Here is a 19449-nt window from a genome sequence, read left to right as displayed (position 1 = left end):
AAACTCTTTATTTATGTAGCCTTACAAGAGATATATCAAGTGTTCATTATTTTAAAGAATAAAAAGAACAGGTTACAACATTGACAACGCATAATGAAACTAATTGATCGAATATATGGAGGAGATTGAAAATTAAATATATAAGGCAGTGGGTAAGTAGAACAAATCTACCCGTCAAGATGAAAGTTGAGATTGAAATGTGTTTTATTTGATCATTCTCAAAGATTTTCTATTGCTATTGGAGACAAGGATGAAGAAAATTAACTCCCTCCAGCTATAAAGGTGTTTGCATTTCAATGAAGCGGAAACCTATATAGACCGTTCACTTATCAAAAATTATATCAATAGTAATTTCAATAAAAATTTTAAAATTAATTTCATCAAGGTATTTGAAAGCAAGATCTTAAATCTTTGTGATATTCAAAGCTATATTCTAATTCAAAGATTTTATATTTTATTATTCTTGCAAAAGTTATTTGAAAGCAAACCCTAAGATCTCCAAAGCATATTTTTTAAGATAAACTTTTTTGTTTTTGAAATAATGGTATTCATGATACTTTGGACACTTGATTAATTGATTAGAATAATAGGTTTCCTTCCTCTACCTTTCTCCGCTTAAAGTATTCAAATAGAAAATCAAAACCCTCAAGACTCAAATCTTAATACTAATTTAATCAGAAGAGCATTTAGTTTATTACTTGAACAATCTTTGAGGACTCATCTATATATTATGGTCACTCGCTCATATTGTTTATTATAAACCTAGCTACTTCATCTAGAATTTATTAACTTCAACACAATCAATGTGTGCATATATGAACTCCAATTTAATTTGGTCGTGTGGGTGAATAATTAAACAAAGATCATAAATATTTGATCATTATCTACGGCAATGTTTTTATTTTACGCATTAATGATCTATAGGAAGATGCAACGCAAGGGATGAAATCTTCATAAGTAATATTAAGCATGTAAATTGGTGTTGATAACTTATATTTTTTGAATGCTACCTAGTGTTGCAAACTAAAATCATAAGTCATTTTATTATCCTATAACTTATATCCCACACTGTCCAAAGAGAAGCAGGCACCACCGCTTTAGAGCTCTTGTCTTTTGCAACAGCTATAGACTGCAAATGACGACAAAATGACATTGAAACCAAACCAAGCCAAGCCTAGGGTTTCCTTTTTCATCCCCTTGCTTCCCGCTCAAAGCTACTAGCTTCATAAATAGTTCTCAATTCATTACTGCGTAGCACCTAGTGAGCTAGCAGAGAAATATGTACCTCTTTGAATATTTCAGTTTCTTTTCCTTAGCACTTATGGTAGGTAGAAAGAGAATAAAATAAAAGAAAATAGAATTAAATTTATAACTTGATTTCATCATATAATCTCCATTTAAATTTTCATTCTATTCCTTCATGCTTCTATTTCATCCGCAAATCAAACATAATAAAAGATATGCTATCGATGCTATCCAGACTACTGAAGGAGTATGTAACGGTATTGTTCCTCCCAGCAAAGGAACTGGTTTAGTGAATCATTTGGTGGTTTGCCAAAGGCAAGGACGTAGGCTGGGTATAAGCCGAACCTCATAAAAATCCTTTAGTGATTTGGAGGTTTACCAAAGACGAGGACGTAGCCTGGATATAATCTTTTAAGAAAATTAATGCAGAAGTTTAAGGGAAAGAAGAGGGACTTGTATGGCTTTTATTGACTTTGAAGGTATTTAGAGAAGTTCTACGATGGGTTTTAGAAGTAGTAGGTAATTAAGTCATTAAAGATATGTATGGTGGAGTAATGACTAGTGTTCAAACTATAACTAGAGAGATTACGAAATTTTCAATCACAATAAGTGTACATCAAGGATTTTCTGAGTCCCTGTCTTTTTGCTCTAGTGATGGATAAACTTTTTAGGAGTATCCAAAGTGATGTTTTATGGAGAATGTTTGCAGATGATGTTTTCTTTATTGATAAAACTACAGGTGAAGTAGAATCTAAGCTAGAATTATGAAGAAAAGCTTTAGAGTCTAGAGGTTTTAGCATAAATAGAAATGAGACAAAATGTATGAAATGTAATTTCAATCATAGTAGGAGGAATATTGTAGAAAAGGTTAGACTTAATGTTCAAGAAATTAATGACACTAGTAGATATTGGTACCTTGGATCTATTATGCAAGCTGAAGGAGAAATTAAAGATGATGTAATACATAGAGTTAAAGTAAGTAGGGTAAAATGGAAAAGTGCTTCAAACGTATAGGGTGATTGTGGAATACCCTTAAAATTAAAAGAAATTCTATAGTTGGGTGAGTAAGAAACAACATATCCAAAAAGTAAAAAAAATTTATATAAGAATGCAAAGGTGGACGAGTGGTATAGTGTCATTAATTTATTGGTGGAAATTGCCCATGATCATTTAAATTGGGAAAAAAGGATTATGTAGTTGGACCCACCTATTGGGACTTAAGGCTCGGTTTGTTGTTGTTTATGCATTTGCTTGTGAAAAATTGTCAATGATTTGTTATTATATCAAGTGTAAAAAGCAATTAAAATTTTAAATTAATAACCGCGTAAAGATATGATTGTTTGGTTGAATATTATGATAGATGTATTCAATAGTATTTTAATGAGTTGATTTCAAGATGATTTCCAAGGGCAAGTTTGATATATGTCTAATTATTTTCAAATTCTTGCAGTAAAAATGTTTGAAACATATCTATTTATTTTGTAACGGTTTTAATGAAACTATTTTTATCACAAACATTTATATTTGATTTTTGATTATAATTATGGATCAATTGATGCTATGATGCTGTGAGAAAATAATGAATGCATACAACAATTCAAATCTGCCACTGGGCCATAGCAGGCTTTCAATTGTATTTTCCAGTAAATCAACTCGAGGATCATAAACACCTGCTGTATTTTTTATTTTTTGCCATAAAACATATTAGTCTTTATAATTCTGTACACAACTCTTCTACAATCTATAGTACTATCTTTTAAGTCTCTGTCTCTACAATAATGTCTGTTCCATATTTAAGTCTTTGCATCCCATAGCAAGGTAAAATACAATAAGAAGTTTAATTTACACACATAGACAAAAAAATTCTTATCCCAGAGGCACATGAGGGCTGATTTTAAGTATTTCAACAAGCAGTTAAAAGTTCTATCTTCAACAAGCAACTACTTTATACTTAAAAAAAGAACAAGCAAAATCAGCAAGTCTTCAAATCTATTGCTCAATAAAATTTCAAATCAGCAGAATCAACCTGAATTTCTCAGTGCGTCCAAAGGACTTTTTGCCCAAACATCCAAAAAAATAGAATCAACAAACATGCTTTCTTCTTCTTCTTCTTCTTCTTCTTCTTCTTCTTCTTCCTCTTAAGGCATACATAAACATGCTTTCTTCTTCTTCTCCTCCTCCACCGAGCTTGTAACCTGCAAGATGTTAAGAAACAAAGCATGGACTTTTGATGCATTTGATTTTAAAAACAATAAGAAAAATCAGCGAATTGAATCAACATAAATATTTCACTGTAAATCCACATTAACAAAACCTTTTACCCCAACATCCAAAAAATTTCTTAATTTGGGCGCGCCGAGAAACAGACAACCAAAGAGTTCTTCGCAACATTTGATGAGATAAAATGAAGAGGAAGGGAAAGAATTTTCAGACAACCTAATGCGATGCTCTTCAATTTCGTAGAGACAAAAGAATTCACCGACTGTATACAGAATCAGCCACTCCTTTGCGTGGATAACCGCGAGGAAACCCTAATTATTTTCGCAGGAAGTACTTCGTCTTCGTTTTCAGTTCATCCCCTGCCTCTCTTCCTTAGGATCGGCGCTCTCCGAAGCCACCTTATCAAGGAGGTCCCAAAGCTTTCTTGCGACCCCAGGCGTTGCATCTCCGTCATCCATTCCGCAGTCATCGTCATCGATGAGGGTCGTGAATCGCCGCCTCTTCACCACGATCGGGGCCGGCGGAGTAAAATCGTATGAGGCAATCGCACTGCGCCGGGAGCCACGGGGAATTGAGTCCTCGACGGTACGCGTTCCTTTCTTGGTGATCTTGCGGCCGCGCGGATCTTGGAGAGGATGACGCGTGAAGCTGAGGCCGGCCATGGAAGAGAGCAAGGGGTCCAAGACGGACTGCGGCGAGTCGACGCGATGGCGGATGAGTGCGTCGCCGTGGCAGTCGTCGAGGCGGGAACGGTGGCTGCTGCTGGCGGAGAAGTCGCCCATGGCACCTCTGGCTGAGTGCTGGTGCTTCGGGAGGTTGGAGGGTTATGGGCCTCTATTCAATCTCTCTCTCTCTCGCTCTGGGTGGCTGCTCTCCAGTGATAACCGTTGAGGCAGGGGGTTCTGAATTCTGAGGAGCTGCCTTTACGAGTTTAAAATGTTAGAAGACGGAGTTGAGAAGTTGGGACCCACTTCAAATTTGTTTGGTTGTGTCGAGATGGAAATTCAAATTGAAGTTAAAATTTATTAAAATTAAAAATAGAATTGAAAATGAAATGTATCATAGTAGTCGGTATTTATATAGTTAGGAATAGAAAATAAGTTTAGATAGTATAAAAATTTTATTTAATTAATTTAATATGAAATAATAATATTATAAGTATAATTGTTATATAATATAATTTATTAAGTTATAAAATAAATAATCTTTTACAATAAAATCATTTTGATAATCATGCACTTGATTATACTTTTCTTGTTATATTTTATCATGTTTATTATTATTATTATTATTATTATTATTATTATTATTATGTTTTATAAATATTGTATTTTAATATGTAATATATTAAATGTAAATAAAAATCTCATACATTATAAAACAATAACATAATTTATTATTTAATATAAAATAATAATTTAATAAAACAACATCCATAGCATTATATTTTATGGCAAATAATAATTTATTTTTATTTCTTATTATATAAATATGAAAATTTACTATTATATATTTATATTAAAGACATTAATAATATTAATTTTATCTTATTATAAGTTATACATAATAATATAATAAATAAGTAATCGTACCACAATTACATCATAGTATTTTATAATTTAATATTATTCTACAACTTTTTATGTATTATTATTATTATTTAAAAAAAGGACGGGACCTCCATTTATTTATTAATAAACCCTCACTTTTGGCGAAAGAATGTCGTGATTACAAGATATTTAAAGGGAGGGACAAAAAACAAACTTTTAAACGCCTCCCAAATAACAGCACCAACATCCAGCTAAAATAAAATTACAAAAACAATCAAATCAACACAAAATACTAACAATAATGTTTAACATATTTTATATTATAATATGTAGTATATTATTATATATCTATAGTTATTGATGTCATAATACTAATATTACTTTTTAGATTTATGCAATATTATATTATGTATACTATTGTATTAATATTGTTTTTTATATTTATATGATATATATTTTATTACATTATATATATTACAATATTACATATATATGTGCCTACGTATATTTAGTATACAATATTATTATATTTTTTTATATACTATATCATTATTAAATTTTATTATTATATATTTATAATTGATAATAATAGTTAATATTTTACTTTATTTTATTTTATTTTTTAAGATTATAAATAATAGCATAATAAATCAACAACAATACCATAAGCATATCATAATATTTTAACATGTAATATTGTTTAATTAATTTATATATATTCTGAATTCTGAGGAGCTGCTTTTACAAGTTTAAAATGTTAGAAAACCGAGTTGAGAAGTTGGGACTGACTAGAAATTTTAAAAATATCTCTGGTTTTGAAGTTCAAATTTATTAGGTCGTGTTTAGATGGAAATCAAAATTAAAATTTATTAAAATTAAAAAAAGAATTGGGTGTGTAACGTACGAATTGGGTGGTGCCTGCTTCTCTTTAATTTGCATCCGAACTGTTAATTAGCATGGTAAACATAGATAAAGTGAAATGCTTCAATACTAAATTGGCCTGCCTTTCTAACTCTTTACTGCCACAATGAAGCAACCCTATGCAATGGTAATAGGCAGGATCAATTCTCGCTAGGTAACCTCTTTGTGAAGGTTAGTGAAGGCCTGTGGGACAATGGCGCAGCATGTGATCGGAGATGCCGCCTGCATTGCTTAAGCGGCAATAAGAAGCCATGCAAAGATGGCGCTATAGATGTTAAAGTGGTCAATTTTTGTGAAAATCCATGCGCGTCCACGCTTGTATGAACACATGCATGCATGTATGCTAAACATACACTAAGTAGCATACAAATGCCTAGCCTAAGTTGGACTCAAAATGATTGTAAGATTTAATGGGAGGTTACGCTGTAATGCTTGCATTTATTTCCGTTTCTAAATTCTCACCATAGCTAGCACAGAAGGATGGGATGCTTTCTGCGGGTTTGTCAACTCGTGTAGCAAATGAAATAAACAAGTTTGAAGACACATCTAGTTTTTCTAATAAACTTTTTATTTATGTAGCCTTATAAGAGATATATCAAGTGTTCATTATTTTAAAGAATAAAAAGAAATAGGTTACAACATTGACAACGCATAATGAAACTAATTGATCGAATATATGGAGGAGATTGAAAATTAAATATATAAGGTGGTGGGTAAGTAGAACAAATCTATCCGTCAAGTTGAAAGTTGAGATTGAAATGTGCTTTATTTGATCATTCTCAAAGATTTGTTGTTGCTACTGGAGATAAGGCTGAAGAAAATTAACTCCCTCTAGCTATAAAGGTGTCTGAATTTCAATGAAGCAGAAACCTATATAGACAGTTCACTTATCAAAAATTATATCAGCAGTAACTTCAATTAATATTTTAGGATTAGTTTCGTCAAGGTATTTGAAAGTAAGATCTTAAATCTTTGTGATATTCAAAGCTATATTCTGATTCAAAGATTTTATATTTTATTATTCTTGCAAAAGTTATTTGAAAACAAACCCTAAGATCTCCAAAGCATATTTTTTAAGATAAATTTTTTTGTTTTGAAATAATGGTATTCATGATACTCCAGACACTTGATTAATTGATTGGAATAATAGGTTTCCTTCCTCTACCTCTCCCCGCTAAAAGTATTCAGATAGAAAATCGAAACCCTTAAGACTCGAATCTTAATATTAATTTAATTAGAAAAGCATTTAGTTTATTACTTGGACAATCGTTGAGGCAATGTTTTTATTTTATGCATTAATGGTCTATAGGAAGATACAACGCATGGGATGAAATCTTCATAAGTAATATCAAGCATGTAAATTGGTGTTTATAACTTATATTTTTTGTATGCTACAGTGTGTTACAAACTTAAATCATATGTCATTTTATTATCTTATAACTTATATCCCACACTGTCCAAAGAGAAGCAGGCACCACCGCTTTACAACTCTTGTATTTTGCAACAGCTATAGACTGCAAATGATGACAAAATGACATTGAAACCAAACCAAACCAAGCCAAGCCTAGGGTTTCCTTTTTCATCCCCTTGCTTCCCGCTCAAAGCTACTAGCTTCATAAATAGTTCTCAATTCATTACTGCGTAGCACCTAGTGAGCCAGTAGAGAAATATGTACCTCTTTGAATATTTCAGTTTCTTTTCCTTAGCACCTATGGTAGGTAGAAATAGAATAAAATAAAAGAAAATAGAATTAAATTTATAACTTGATTTCATCATATAATCTCCATTTAAATTTTCATTCTATTCCTTCATGCTTCTATTTCATCTGCAAATCAAACATAATAAAAGATGTGCTATCGATGCTATCCAGACTACTAAAGGAGTGTGTAACGGTATTGTTCCGCTCGGCAAAGGAACTAGTTTAATGAATCCTTCGGTGGTTTGCCAAAGGCGAGGACGTAGGCTGGGTATAAGTCGAACCTCGTAAAAATCCCGATCTCACTCTCTCTTTCCCTTACTCTCTTTATTTTCAACACATATAAAACTGTGTGGATGTTTTAAATATGTAAATCATATACACTACGTGGATTAGATATTAAATAAACTTAAAATTAATTTATTTTTGGAATTGCGGAAACCAAAAGGGAGTACGTTAGTTGATCAATCTTTTGCGGAAATTGTAAAGGTGTACGTTGATTGATTCAACATCTCAAGAGTCTTTAGCTTAAAGTTTATTTAAGGTCTAAGTATTTGGAAAGAGTGATTGGATGTTGTATTGGATATCAAATTGAGAGACAAATTTCATATATACAGGGCTTGATTCAAATTTATATAAACAAGACTGCACACAAGTTGAAAAAACTGAGAATTTCCATTAAGTAGCAAAGTATATATTGATTGAATGTTTTATGATTGATTGGCTTGGTTAATTTGTTTGATTGAATGTTCGTGTGGTTGTGGATTGAATAAAAAGAATTAAGTTGTTGTGCATTATCACCAAAAGGTTAAGTTTTCATTAAAGGAATTAAAAGAAAATTTTAAAACCCAATTTACCCACCCTCCTTGAGACTACACCTTTGTTCTCACTTGTGAATGGAAGTTGCTAGATCAAAAAAGGGTATCGATGTCTCTCAACGAAAGTATATCACTAATCTCCTAACCAAAACTGGCATGCTTGGATGCAAATCTAGTGAAACTCCAATTGAAGCAATAAAGAAGGTTGAAAACTGCGGAATACCAGTTGAAAAGGAGAGGTATCAGAGATTGGTTGGTAAGCTAATCTACCTATCACATTCCAAACTAAATAATGCATTTGCGGTAAGTGTGGTAAGCCAACACATGCATTCACCAAAAAAGACTCATCTAGATGTTGTGTACAAGATCTTTAAGTACCTCAAGGACTCTTCGAGCAAATGACTTTTTTTCAAGAAATGTGAAAGCAATGAAGTAGAAAATTTTAACAGATGCGGATTGGGCAGGATCAGTGGAAGATAGAAGGTCTATCACCAGATATTGCACTTTTGTATGGTGAAGTTTGGTAACTTAGAGAAGTAAAAAACAAAATGCAGTGGTTCAGAGCAGTTGCACAAGGAATATATGATTGACTGTGGTTACAGAAACTCTTGGAAGAGTTGCACATTCCGGTGAAATTTCCTATCAAACTCTATGGTGACAACAAAGCGATTATGAATATCTCTCTCAATCAAGTTCAACATGACAAGACTAAACATGTGGAAGTGGACCGACATTTTATCAAAGAGATGGTTGAAGAAGGAATCATCTGTATAACTTGTGTACCTACTAAGGAACAAACTACAGATATCTTTACTAAAGGGTTAGCACGATAGAATTTTGATGAATTCATTAGCCAGTTGGAGATGATTAATATATCCAACTTGAGGGAAAGTGTTGAAATCCTAAGTATCCTTGAGAATGTTGAGTAAATAAGGAAAGTGGGTAAATGTAGAAGATTGTATATTGTTCTGTAGGAAGATTGTTTCCTTATTTAGAATATTTGATTGTATTATATATTATAAGATTAAGTTGTATATGATTAAGAATTCGAGAAATAAAGAAATTTCATTCTATTTTCAATATAGCAGTGCGTAGCATTCCAAGAAATTACAAGTTCTTTGGCTCCATCACCTTGCAAACTGGTGGCAGCAACCAGGCTATTGTGAATTTGATTGGGACTTTGCATGTGAATGTGGTCTATTGTTGGATCTGATCTGCAAACATTTGGATTATGCGTCCAAATTTTCTAATGCTGCTTGAAATTTTAGAGAACATATCTATTTTTGAGGGGGGGATTGGATGAGAACTGGGCTTTGAATAATAAGTTTTAGGATGGGATTCTTTCTACTCCTATGGGGAAGAGCAAGCAGGATGTTGCTGCCCAAAATCTGTTGTTGGGAGTGGAATTGTGGTTGGAGAGGTACAACTCTAGCCTATTAAAGGAGTGATAGAGTGTGGGGTATCACTTGGAGAGGCGGTGCTCTTGCCTATTGAAGGAATGTGTAACAGTTTTGTTCCGCTTGGAAAGGAACTGTTGTTGTGGAATCCTTAGGTGGTGACTAAGGCGAGGACGTAGGCTGGTGAGAAGCCGAACCTCATAAAAAACTCAGGGTCACTCTCTCCCCCTTACTCTCTTTAAATTCCAGCAAACATATAAACTGCGTGAATGTTTTAATTTCTTAATGAGAAGAACTATGTGGATTGGATTTTAAATAAGCTGAAGTTCAATATATATATTTTTTTTTTGGGACTTGCAAAAAGCGAAAGGAAGTACGTTGGTTGATCAATACTTTGCGTAAACCTCAAAGGGAGTACGTTGATTGGTTAACACTCAAAGACAAATTAACTAAGAGTTTATTTAAATTCTGAGTTGTTGGGAATTTGAGTTATGGTTTGCATTGAAGAAACAAGTTTCATTACTATAAGGCTTAAATCAAATTTATATACACAAGACTGTTAACAAAAGCTGAGAATTGCTATAAAGCTTTTTTGATTGAATATTTGACTGATTGAATCTATTGTAGTTGAATGATTTAAAGTTTGGTTGATCAATTGGTTACTTTGTTGGTGAATGGTTGTGGATTGAATATTGTTTTTGAGAATTGAATAAAGACTTAAGTATTTGTTGTGTATTGGATAAATCAACAAGAAGTCAAGAATTCATTAATAGAATTAAAAGAAGTTAAGAATTCATAAAAGATTTAAAATAAAATTTTAATAACCCAATTCACCCCTCTCTTTGGACTACACCTTAGTTTTCAATTGGTATCAGAGCGGAGTTGTAGCAAATCCTAACTAGAAGCTACATAAAGATCTATATGGCACACTTAGGCCTAGCTTCCTTTGGAGAGGGTCAATCCTCAACCAGACCTCCCATCTTTTGTGGTTTAAATTATACATTTTGGAAACAACATATGAGAATTTACCTATAAACAATGGATTGGAAAATATGGAAGGTTGTCACACATGGTGACTTAATCCCTACTATACTTGTAGATGATATAGAAGTACCTAAAGAAGAAATAGAATGGACCGACAATGACCATAGGATGCTACAAGTAAATTCAAGTGTCATGAATGCATTATATTGTGCTCTTGATATGAATGAATTCAATAGGGTCATGACTTGCAAATCATCCAAAGAAATATGGGATAAATTAGAAGTAACCTATGAAGGTACTATTGATGTAAGGGACAATCGAATCGATATGCTCACTATCGAGTATGAAGCTTTTAAGATGAACCCGGATGAAATCATCACTAGTATGTACACTAGGTTCACTCGCATTATTAACTCTCTCGATGCCTTAGGAAAAACATACACCACTTATGAAATGATCCAGAAAATTCTTAGAGGGCTGCTACCTATATGGGAACCAAAAGCCATAGCTATAACAGAAGGATGAAACCTTAAAAACATTTCCTTAGACGAACTCATAGGTTCTCTCCTCACATATGAAATGACAATGAATGCAAGAAGTGGAAAATCTAATGCCCAAGAATCTATTGCTTTTAAAACATCAAAAGAAAACTCTAGTGATGAAGATGAAGAAAAGATGGATGAAAATGAATTAGCCTACATATCCAAGAAGCTAGCAAGAATTCTTAGAAGGAAGAACAAATTCACAAAAAAAATTAGGAACTTAAAATCCAAATCAGATGAAGAAGAATCCAATACAAAGAAATCAAGAAATAAAATCCCTAAATGTTATAATTGCAAGAAAGTTGGACATCTAAAATCGGATTGTCCAAAACTTAAGAAAAATTCTAAAAAGAAAAAGAAAAAGGTAATGAAAGTCACTACTTGGGACAACATGAGTACAAGTAGTTCAGAAAGTGAATCAAGTGACCAAGAGGTTGCCTGCTATATGGCATGAGACGATGATGAAGAACACAATTTCTCATCCAAATCGGTTAATGAATATAGTAGTGATTCATCTAATGAATCCAATGATGAGAGCATGTCATCTTATGAAGATTTATAAAATGAATTATTCAAAGTTCATAAGATCCTAGTCAAAATAACTAAACAATATACCTCATTGAAAAATAAGAATAAAGGTACAATAAAGGAGTTGGAATCTCTTAAACTTGCTGAAAGAAAAAAAGATTTAAAAATCAAGAAAATAGAAAATAAGAATGAAACTATGATAAAAGAGGTAGAATCTAAAAATCTTACTGAAAGAGAAAAATTAAGAATCTAAAAATAAGAATGAAGGTACAATAAAGGAGTTGGAATCCCTTAAACTTGCTGAAAGAGAAAAAAATTTAAAAATCAAGAAAATAGTAAATAAGAATGAAGTTAATACTCCTTATTTTGTAAATATTGTAATTTGTAAATAACCTTGATTAATTGTAAATATCTTGCTTCCATAATTTACAAATAACCTTAATTAATTAAAAATATTTTGTTTCCTAATTTTGTGAATATTAATTGTAGATATTTTGTTTCCAAATATTCTGAATAAAGCATATTAATTGTAAGATATTTTGAATAAGTATATTAATTATAGATATTTTGTATACTAATCGTAAATATTTTATTTCCATATTCTTTTTAAGTAAGCATATTAACTGACAATATTTTGTTTCCATTTTTTTTTGAATAAACATATTAATTGCATATATTGTGTTTCCTTATCTCTTGAATAAATATATTAATTGTAGATATCTTGTTTCCATATTGTTTATAGCATGTGAATCAATGTGGAGGTAGCGGGATTAGGTTAAAATTGAATTCACACACTTTCACGCTCTATACTCGAGCTTTACCTGCTAAGATTAGATAGGGGTGTAATAGCGTTTGTCGCTTCGTAGCTTAAGCTTGATGGGACCCGCGAACCACCCCGCTTAGTGCGAGTTTTGTCCGAATCCCTATGGGGGAGGATGAAATTTCAAACTGGAGACCTTTTTGTCAATAGGGATTAGAGCCTTCCTACACGTACTTATCCATAATTTTCCCTTAACTAGGATAGAGCCATGAAAAACCTTGTATATACATACCTACCCTGGGTCGGGACAGGATCCACATCCTTCTCCATGTATAATATGTTGTATATATGTTGTGAGATACTTTGTATTATATCATACATTTTGCATCCATTTTAGACTTACATACTACTTAGCCAGTATTCTAAAAAGCCCAATAATGAGACTATGGCCCATCCTTTTTTAAAAAAAAATAAACTACTTGGGCCAAGTATTTTAAAATATGGGTCGGCCCAACCCTTTTCAAATAACTCGAGCCCAATTTTTTAAGAAATAACAAGCATAGGCCCAACATTTTCCTGAGTAAAAACTCGTCCCAGGCTTGATTTTTAAAAAGGGTCAAACCCAGATTTCCAAAAATGGGCTTCGGCCCTATTACCCAAAAATCCGGGCCAATATTTTCCAAGCAATCCAAGCCCAAGTCCTTTTAAAACTAGGGCCTGATCCCATCATGAAATATATTGAAGCCCATATACTTGAGGCTCAAGTGCACACTAAAGTCCACAAACCCGTATTGAACAAATCCAATGGGTTGACTAACCTGGGTCAATCCCAACCTCAGATCATAATCTGACCCCTTATAGAATCTGAGGTACATGGATCGTCATCAAGGAAAAGAATGATTGAGAGAAGAATTGAATTGAAATTATGGCCCATCAATGATTGTCGTAATCTTGAAATCTCTCATTAGTGGGACTTTTCCTAGAATGCTGACAAAGTAATTAGTTAGGTTACATTGCATCCATGCATTCATGCATAATTTCACGCACAATAGGTTGCATATATGTTCATATCCTATTTGTATGTATTTTTGCACTAAGTACACCCATACATAAATACACATTGCATCCCATGGTCATGCATTAAATACTTATGCATTCACACATTTCATAATCATGCATCCCATGCTCAATTTCATAAACATGCAGGCATAGTCATCTCCAATAAGTTGGTAGTCACATCCTAAGTTTCTGCTTTGAATTATATGAAAATGTTGCTAACATATTGCATCCATATAGGCATCCCATTTACTTTCCCAAGGTTTGTGGAAGCGATCAGATTTAGCTATGGAGGACACTGTTGTTTATCAAGAGACCGAATCCGTAGTACAGTTGTATTCTGAAAGATAGCAAAAGCAGTGGGGAGATAGCTTGAACGAGGAATCGGAAGTAGAATTACCTGCCAAAGTGTGCTTATATACCCGGTCAAACCCCCAGGAGGAACTAAAAACTATCTGGAAGGATTGGACCCCGCAACGCCGTTTGGAATTCTCACAGTTATATGGCCATATCGGTTTCTTGTTACACATAACGGTGAATCTTCAGATGGTGAAGACATTGGTGGACTTTTGGAATCCTCCGTACACATGTTTTACGATAGATGGAATCGACATGGTTCCTACAATTGAAGAGTACACCTCGTTACTGCATTTGATGACACAACGATCACCCTACCGTACTTATGTGCCTGATTCTAGGATTTCCTTAGCACGGGAGTTGTATAACCTTGCTGGGGTCAAGATTCAACGAACGGTAGGAGAAAGCAAAAGGATCACTTGGAAATGCTTGAAGGAGTTGTTGGAAGAAGAGAGAGGTGAAGAGGTTCAGATACATTTGTTCGCACTGGCCATATATGGCCTAATTGTATTTCCCAAAGAACTAGGGACCATTGATAGATCCACTATTTCTTTTGTGGCGCAAGTAAAGAATGGGGCTAATCCGATTCCCGGGATTTTGGCAGAAACCTTTCGATCTCTTAACAAGTGTAGGAGCAAGGGTCAGGAACGACTGAAATGTTGTGTATCATTACTCTATGTTTGGTTCGCCAGTCACCTGCCAAGTAACCAAGGGGGGTACCGTAACACCTTTTCAGCTCTTCGAATCCCCTTAGCCGAGTTCGAGGAGGCTCAGCAGAATGTTCAATGGAGCAAGGCTAACTGGAATGAAAAATTACACAAACTGAGGGAGTTGGGATTAGTTTGGCAAGCGCCATGGATGAACCATTCCAACATGATGTATCGATGTGGAAACTTCCCATGGGTCCCGTTATTAGGTCCATGGGGAGGAATAGCATACGCTCCTTTGATGGCAAAAAGGCAAGTGGGAGCGTCTCAGTTTGTGCCTATGACTCATGGATTAGCCGACTCGGACTTTGCATATGAAATAGGAGACACTCAAAATCAGATTAGAAAGTTCATGGTGGCTTGGAAACATGTGCACCTAATAGGTCCGGGTGATGAAATTGCCACAGTCCAAGGAAATTATGAAGTATGGCGGGAAAACCGAGTAAACCCCCAACTCAAAAGAATCCCAGAAGTCGTTATTGAGCGTGTTAAATCACCAAGCGCATGCATGCAATTGAAGCTACAAGGGGATCCATGCCCAGCAGAAAAAGGAGATGCAAGAGCAGAAGTAGAGAATCAGCAAAAGGAGGCACTAGTCTCTGTCTATCGCAAGGAAATCAAGCGACAGAGGATTCGGTATATACAATCAGAAGAAGAGGTCGTGGCTCTAAGGAAGGAAAGACGAAGGCTTCGAGCAGCACTTGAACGGAAATCTCAAATGTTAGAAGATGCCCATACTGAAAGTAAAAAGAAATCACTCTACATACAAGAGCTGGAGAGGCAGTGGAATGAGCAGAGAAGCAAGTATAATCAAGTACTGGAAAAGATGGAGCCGTGCATAACGAATGTGGGCTACTGGGAGGCCAAGTTTGGGCTTTGCATAAAAAGACGACACAGCAAAATGCAGAGATTGTGCAATCATGAGCAGATCTTGATTTAATATTCGGTTGGATTTGTTATTGTATGAAAGGCTTCTTTTAATGAAAAGCAGATTTTATTTTCTAGAATGATGATGATCTCTTCCATGAACCTTGATTGGAGTACATTAGGTTGCATACATATGTTTCATATTTGTGAAATTTACACATGTCTTGAAAAGACCATCACATTTCATGCATTCATACCTATGCATTCACGGTTCTAAAAAGGGAAAGTTTTGGTTTGCAGTGCCTAGCCATAGAATTCGTCTGAGCAAGCAACATTGAGACTGTCACGCATTAATACAATACCAGGAGAAGGGCCAAAGAAATGAGTGAACAGTTGGAAAGTAGAGTCCTGGGCATAGAGCAAGGACAAGAAGAATTGAATGAAAAAATGAGCAAGATCCTGGAATTATTGACGAACAAAGGAAAAGCAGTACAGAATGATCCGGAGACAGATATGGACCCCACTCATCCTCCAGGGTTTACCCCAGTGCATGGACAAACGTCAGCTCCACTACCTGGCGTCATGGAGGGTTCGATGCCAAGTATACCTCCGTTCATTCCTAATGTACCAGCACAGGGGTTCCCAGTGGTGAGGACTCCCCCATTAGTAGCTTCTAATCTGGGGATGAACAGATCTGAAACTGAACGTCGTTACGACGTACTAGAGGAACGCTTGAAAGCTATTGAGGGATCCAATACATTCGACTCTATAGATCCCAATGACCTGTGCCTCGTGCCAAAGGTCACCCTGCCACCGAAATTCAAAGTACCAGATTTTGAAAAATTTGATGGAACTAATTGTCCTCGAACTCACTTGCCCCTGTATTGCCAAAAAATGGCTGCACATTCCGATAATGAGAGACTAATGATGCATTGCTTTCAAGATAGCTTGACAGGGGCAGCTATCAGGTGGTATATTCAACAAGATCGAGCTCGGATCCGCACATGGAAAGATCTGACTAATTCTTTCATAGCTCAATATCGCCATGTTATAGAAATGGCACCCGATCGTATGACCTTGCAGAGTTTGCAAATGAAACCCATCGAAACATTTAGAGAATATGCATATAGGTGGAGGGACATGTCGGTCCAAGTAAATCCTCCGGTGGAAGATAGGGAGGTTGTTTCCCTATTTGTGAATACGTTGAAAGATCCTTACTTCGGGCATCTCCTAGGGGCAACCCCCCATGATTTCATGGACATTGTTTCTACCGGAGAGAGGATTGAGACGGCCATCAAAGTCGGAAGAACTAAAAGTATCAGTGCAGAGACTGGTCTATGCAAGAAGTGGACAAGCAAGAAGAAGGACGAAGAGGTCCAGATGGTTCGAAGGCAACAATATCAAAGAGAGCAAGGCCAAGGGACTAGGAGGAATTTCATTTTCAAACCCTCTGTCAACCAGACAGTTCATACAGGCGCAAGACCCCAAGTTGTTCCTTCCGGGACCATGCCCACCCAACCGAATGTGCGAACACATGATAGAGGCATACAGAGAAATGTGAGAAGGATAGATCCTATTCCAATGACATACTCAGAATTATTCCCACAATTGATGGAAAGGAACTTAGTTTCAGTCATTCCGGGAACGGTTGTTACGGCACCCTTTCCACAATGGTATGACCCTGAAGCCAAGTGTGCGTATCACGCTAACACTCCCGGGCACACTATTGAGCATTGTTGGGCATTCAAAAATAAGGTTCAAACACTAAGAGAAGCCGGATGGCTAGCATTTGATGATAAACAACCAGGAATTCAAGGGAACCCTTTGCCCAATCATGGGGGTAACAATGTCGGAATGATAGAGGAAGGGACGAATGAAGTGGATTTTGAACAAATGTCTCTAGATTGGGTGTTCAATGAACTTATTGCGGTAGGTCAAATAGAGCAGGAGGCCGTTTGCCCTACCAATGCACCTTGTTTATGTCAGAGTAAAGAAGGAAGATCTGTGAAACAGTGTGTAACCTTTAGAATTTTTCTGCAAAAGATGGTGGATAATAAGTCTGTAGAGATCAGTTGTACCCGCAAGAGTGGAGAGATTGCAGTCATTGGGGAAAATAGGCTAGTATATCATCAGTGCACTAATCAACCATTCATACCCACCATGAACAAGGCCCTTCCCACGCAGGAAGCGCCAGCTCGCTTGGTGATCTCTACTCCCAGGCCATTCCCATACAAAAGTAACCAAGCAGTACCCTGGAAATATGAATGCGAAGCGTATATCGAAGGAAGCACCAGCAATATAGCAGGGGTAAAAGGGATAACCCGAAGTGGTAGGGTGTATATGCCAGATTCTTCTAAATCAAATCAACAAAATGCAGGGGAACCAGACAGGGCAGTGAAAAGTCCAATATCCAATGGAGAGGCCGAAGAATTCCTGAAGATAATAAAGCATAGCGAATACAACATTGTGGACCAACTAAAGAAAATGCCGGCTCACATATCTGTTTTGTCACTTCTACTAAATTCGGAGACCCATGGGGAGGTGTTACTTAAAGTTCTAAATCAAGTCTACATTCCCCAAGATATCAGCGTCGATAAATTCAATCATGTGATCAGAAGTCTGGCAGCCTCCAACTACATCACTTTTACTGATAAAGAAATTCCGCCAGAAGGCCAGGGGCATAACAAGGCGCTGCATATATCCACCAAATGTAAGGATCACATGATGTCTCGAGTCTTGATAGATAATGGGTCATCCCTCAATGTTATGCCAATGACTACACTGCAAAGGTTACCCATTGATCCTTCTTATGTGACACCAAACAATTTGGTGGTGCGTGCCTTCGATGGAACATGAAGAGAGTCAGTAGGGTCGCTTGACATCCCTATTCAGATTGGACCAGTAACCTTCAATATCACTTTTCAAGTCATGGATATTACACCTTCATACAGTTGTCTCTTGGGAAGGCCGTGGATACATAATACAGGGGCAGTTCCATCATCTTTGCATCAGCGAGTGAAATTTGTAGTAGGGGATAAATTGGTATGTGTTTATGAAGAGACCGATATAATGGTTACTAAACCTTCTTCCACTCCCTATGTGGAAGCAGCTGAAGAAGCCTATGAAGATTCATTCCGAGCATTTGAGATCATCAACATCATTACTATAATGGAGGGATCTTTTATCCCTCAACCTCAGATCTCTTCTTCCATACGTATGGTGGCTGCTGAAATGATTAAATCGGGGTTTTGCCCAAGAAAAGGGTTGGGGAAGTATCTTCAGGGCATCGCAATGCCATTGTTACCAGAAGGCATGAATGAGAGATACGGCATCGGATATACTCCTACTTTAGCTGACCATAAGAAGAAGGTAGAAGAGAAAAGAATACTCCAAATCGAGAGGCGCACAGGAAGAGTAAGTACCAAAAGGGGGGTAGAAGTCCCGCCAATGAATCAGACCTTTTGAAAGGGCAATCAAGTCACTCTTGAGGAAGAAATGAAACAGATGAGCATATTGGCCTTGGAATCGAGGGACCACATGAATGACTCAAGTAGATGGATCTACCCATTGACTACAGGAGCAGAAATCCAGAACTGGACATCTTTTGATTACCCAATTCACTTCATGTAATAGCTTTTGCTCATTTTGCTTTCTTTTTGTAATCCGTGGACATTATCGCCTCGGACCGTTTGTCTTTTTCATCAATAAAACAAGTATGCATTTCTTTCGCATTTATTGCATCATGGGATCAGTTGTCAAAAAATTGTTTACCTTTGTTTTATGCAGGGATAGGGAAAATAA

General features: G+C 35.6%; 2 protein-coding genes across 2 annotated transcripts; one reads left to right on the top strand and one right to left on the bottom strand.

Moving 5' to 3' along the window:
- Positions 1 to 3027: 3027 nt before the first annotated feature.
- LOC131148508 (uncharacterized) lies at positions 3028 to 4424 on the bottom strand. The gene is made up of 2 exons (XM_058098227.1): positions 3682 to 4424; positions 3028 to 3440 (listed from the first exon to the last, which is right to left on the bottom strand). The coding sequence occupies exon 1, from the start codon at positions 4245 to 4247 to the stop codon at positions 3813 to 3815; it is 435 nt and encodes a 144-aa protein (XP_057954210.1). The 5' UTR covers positions 4248 to 4424; the 3' UTR covers positions 3028 to 3440; positions 3682 to 3812.
- Positions 4425 to 14263: 9839 nt separating this feature from the next.
- Positions 14264 to 15721, top strand: LOC131148200 (uncharacterized). Its single transcript, XM_058097934.1, has one exon. The coding sequence runs from the start codon at positions 14264 to 14266 to the stop codon at positions 15719 to 15721; it is 1458 nt and encodes a 485-aa protein (XP_057953917.1).
- Positions 15722 to 19449: the final 3728 nt, after the last annotated feature.

Source organism: Malania oleifera, chromosome 2 (genome assembly GCF_029873635.1).
Source record: "Malania oleifera isolate guangnan ecotype guangnan chromosome 2, ASM2987363v1, whole genome shotgun sequence".
NCBI lineage: Eukaryota > Viridiplantae > Streptophyta > Magnoliopsida > Santalales > Ximeniaceae > Malania > Malania oleifera.
The sequence above is the reverse complement of the archived record's forward strand: the minus strand, read 5'-3'. Positions and strand labels throughout refer to the sequence as shown.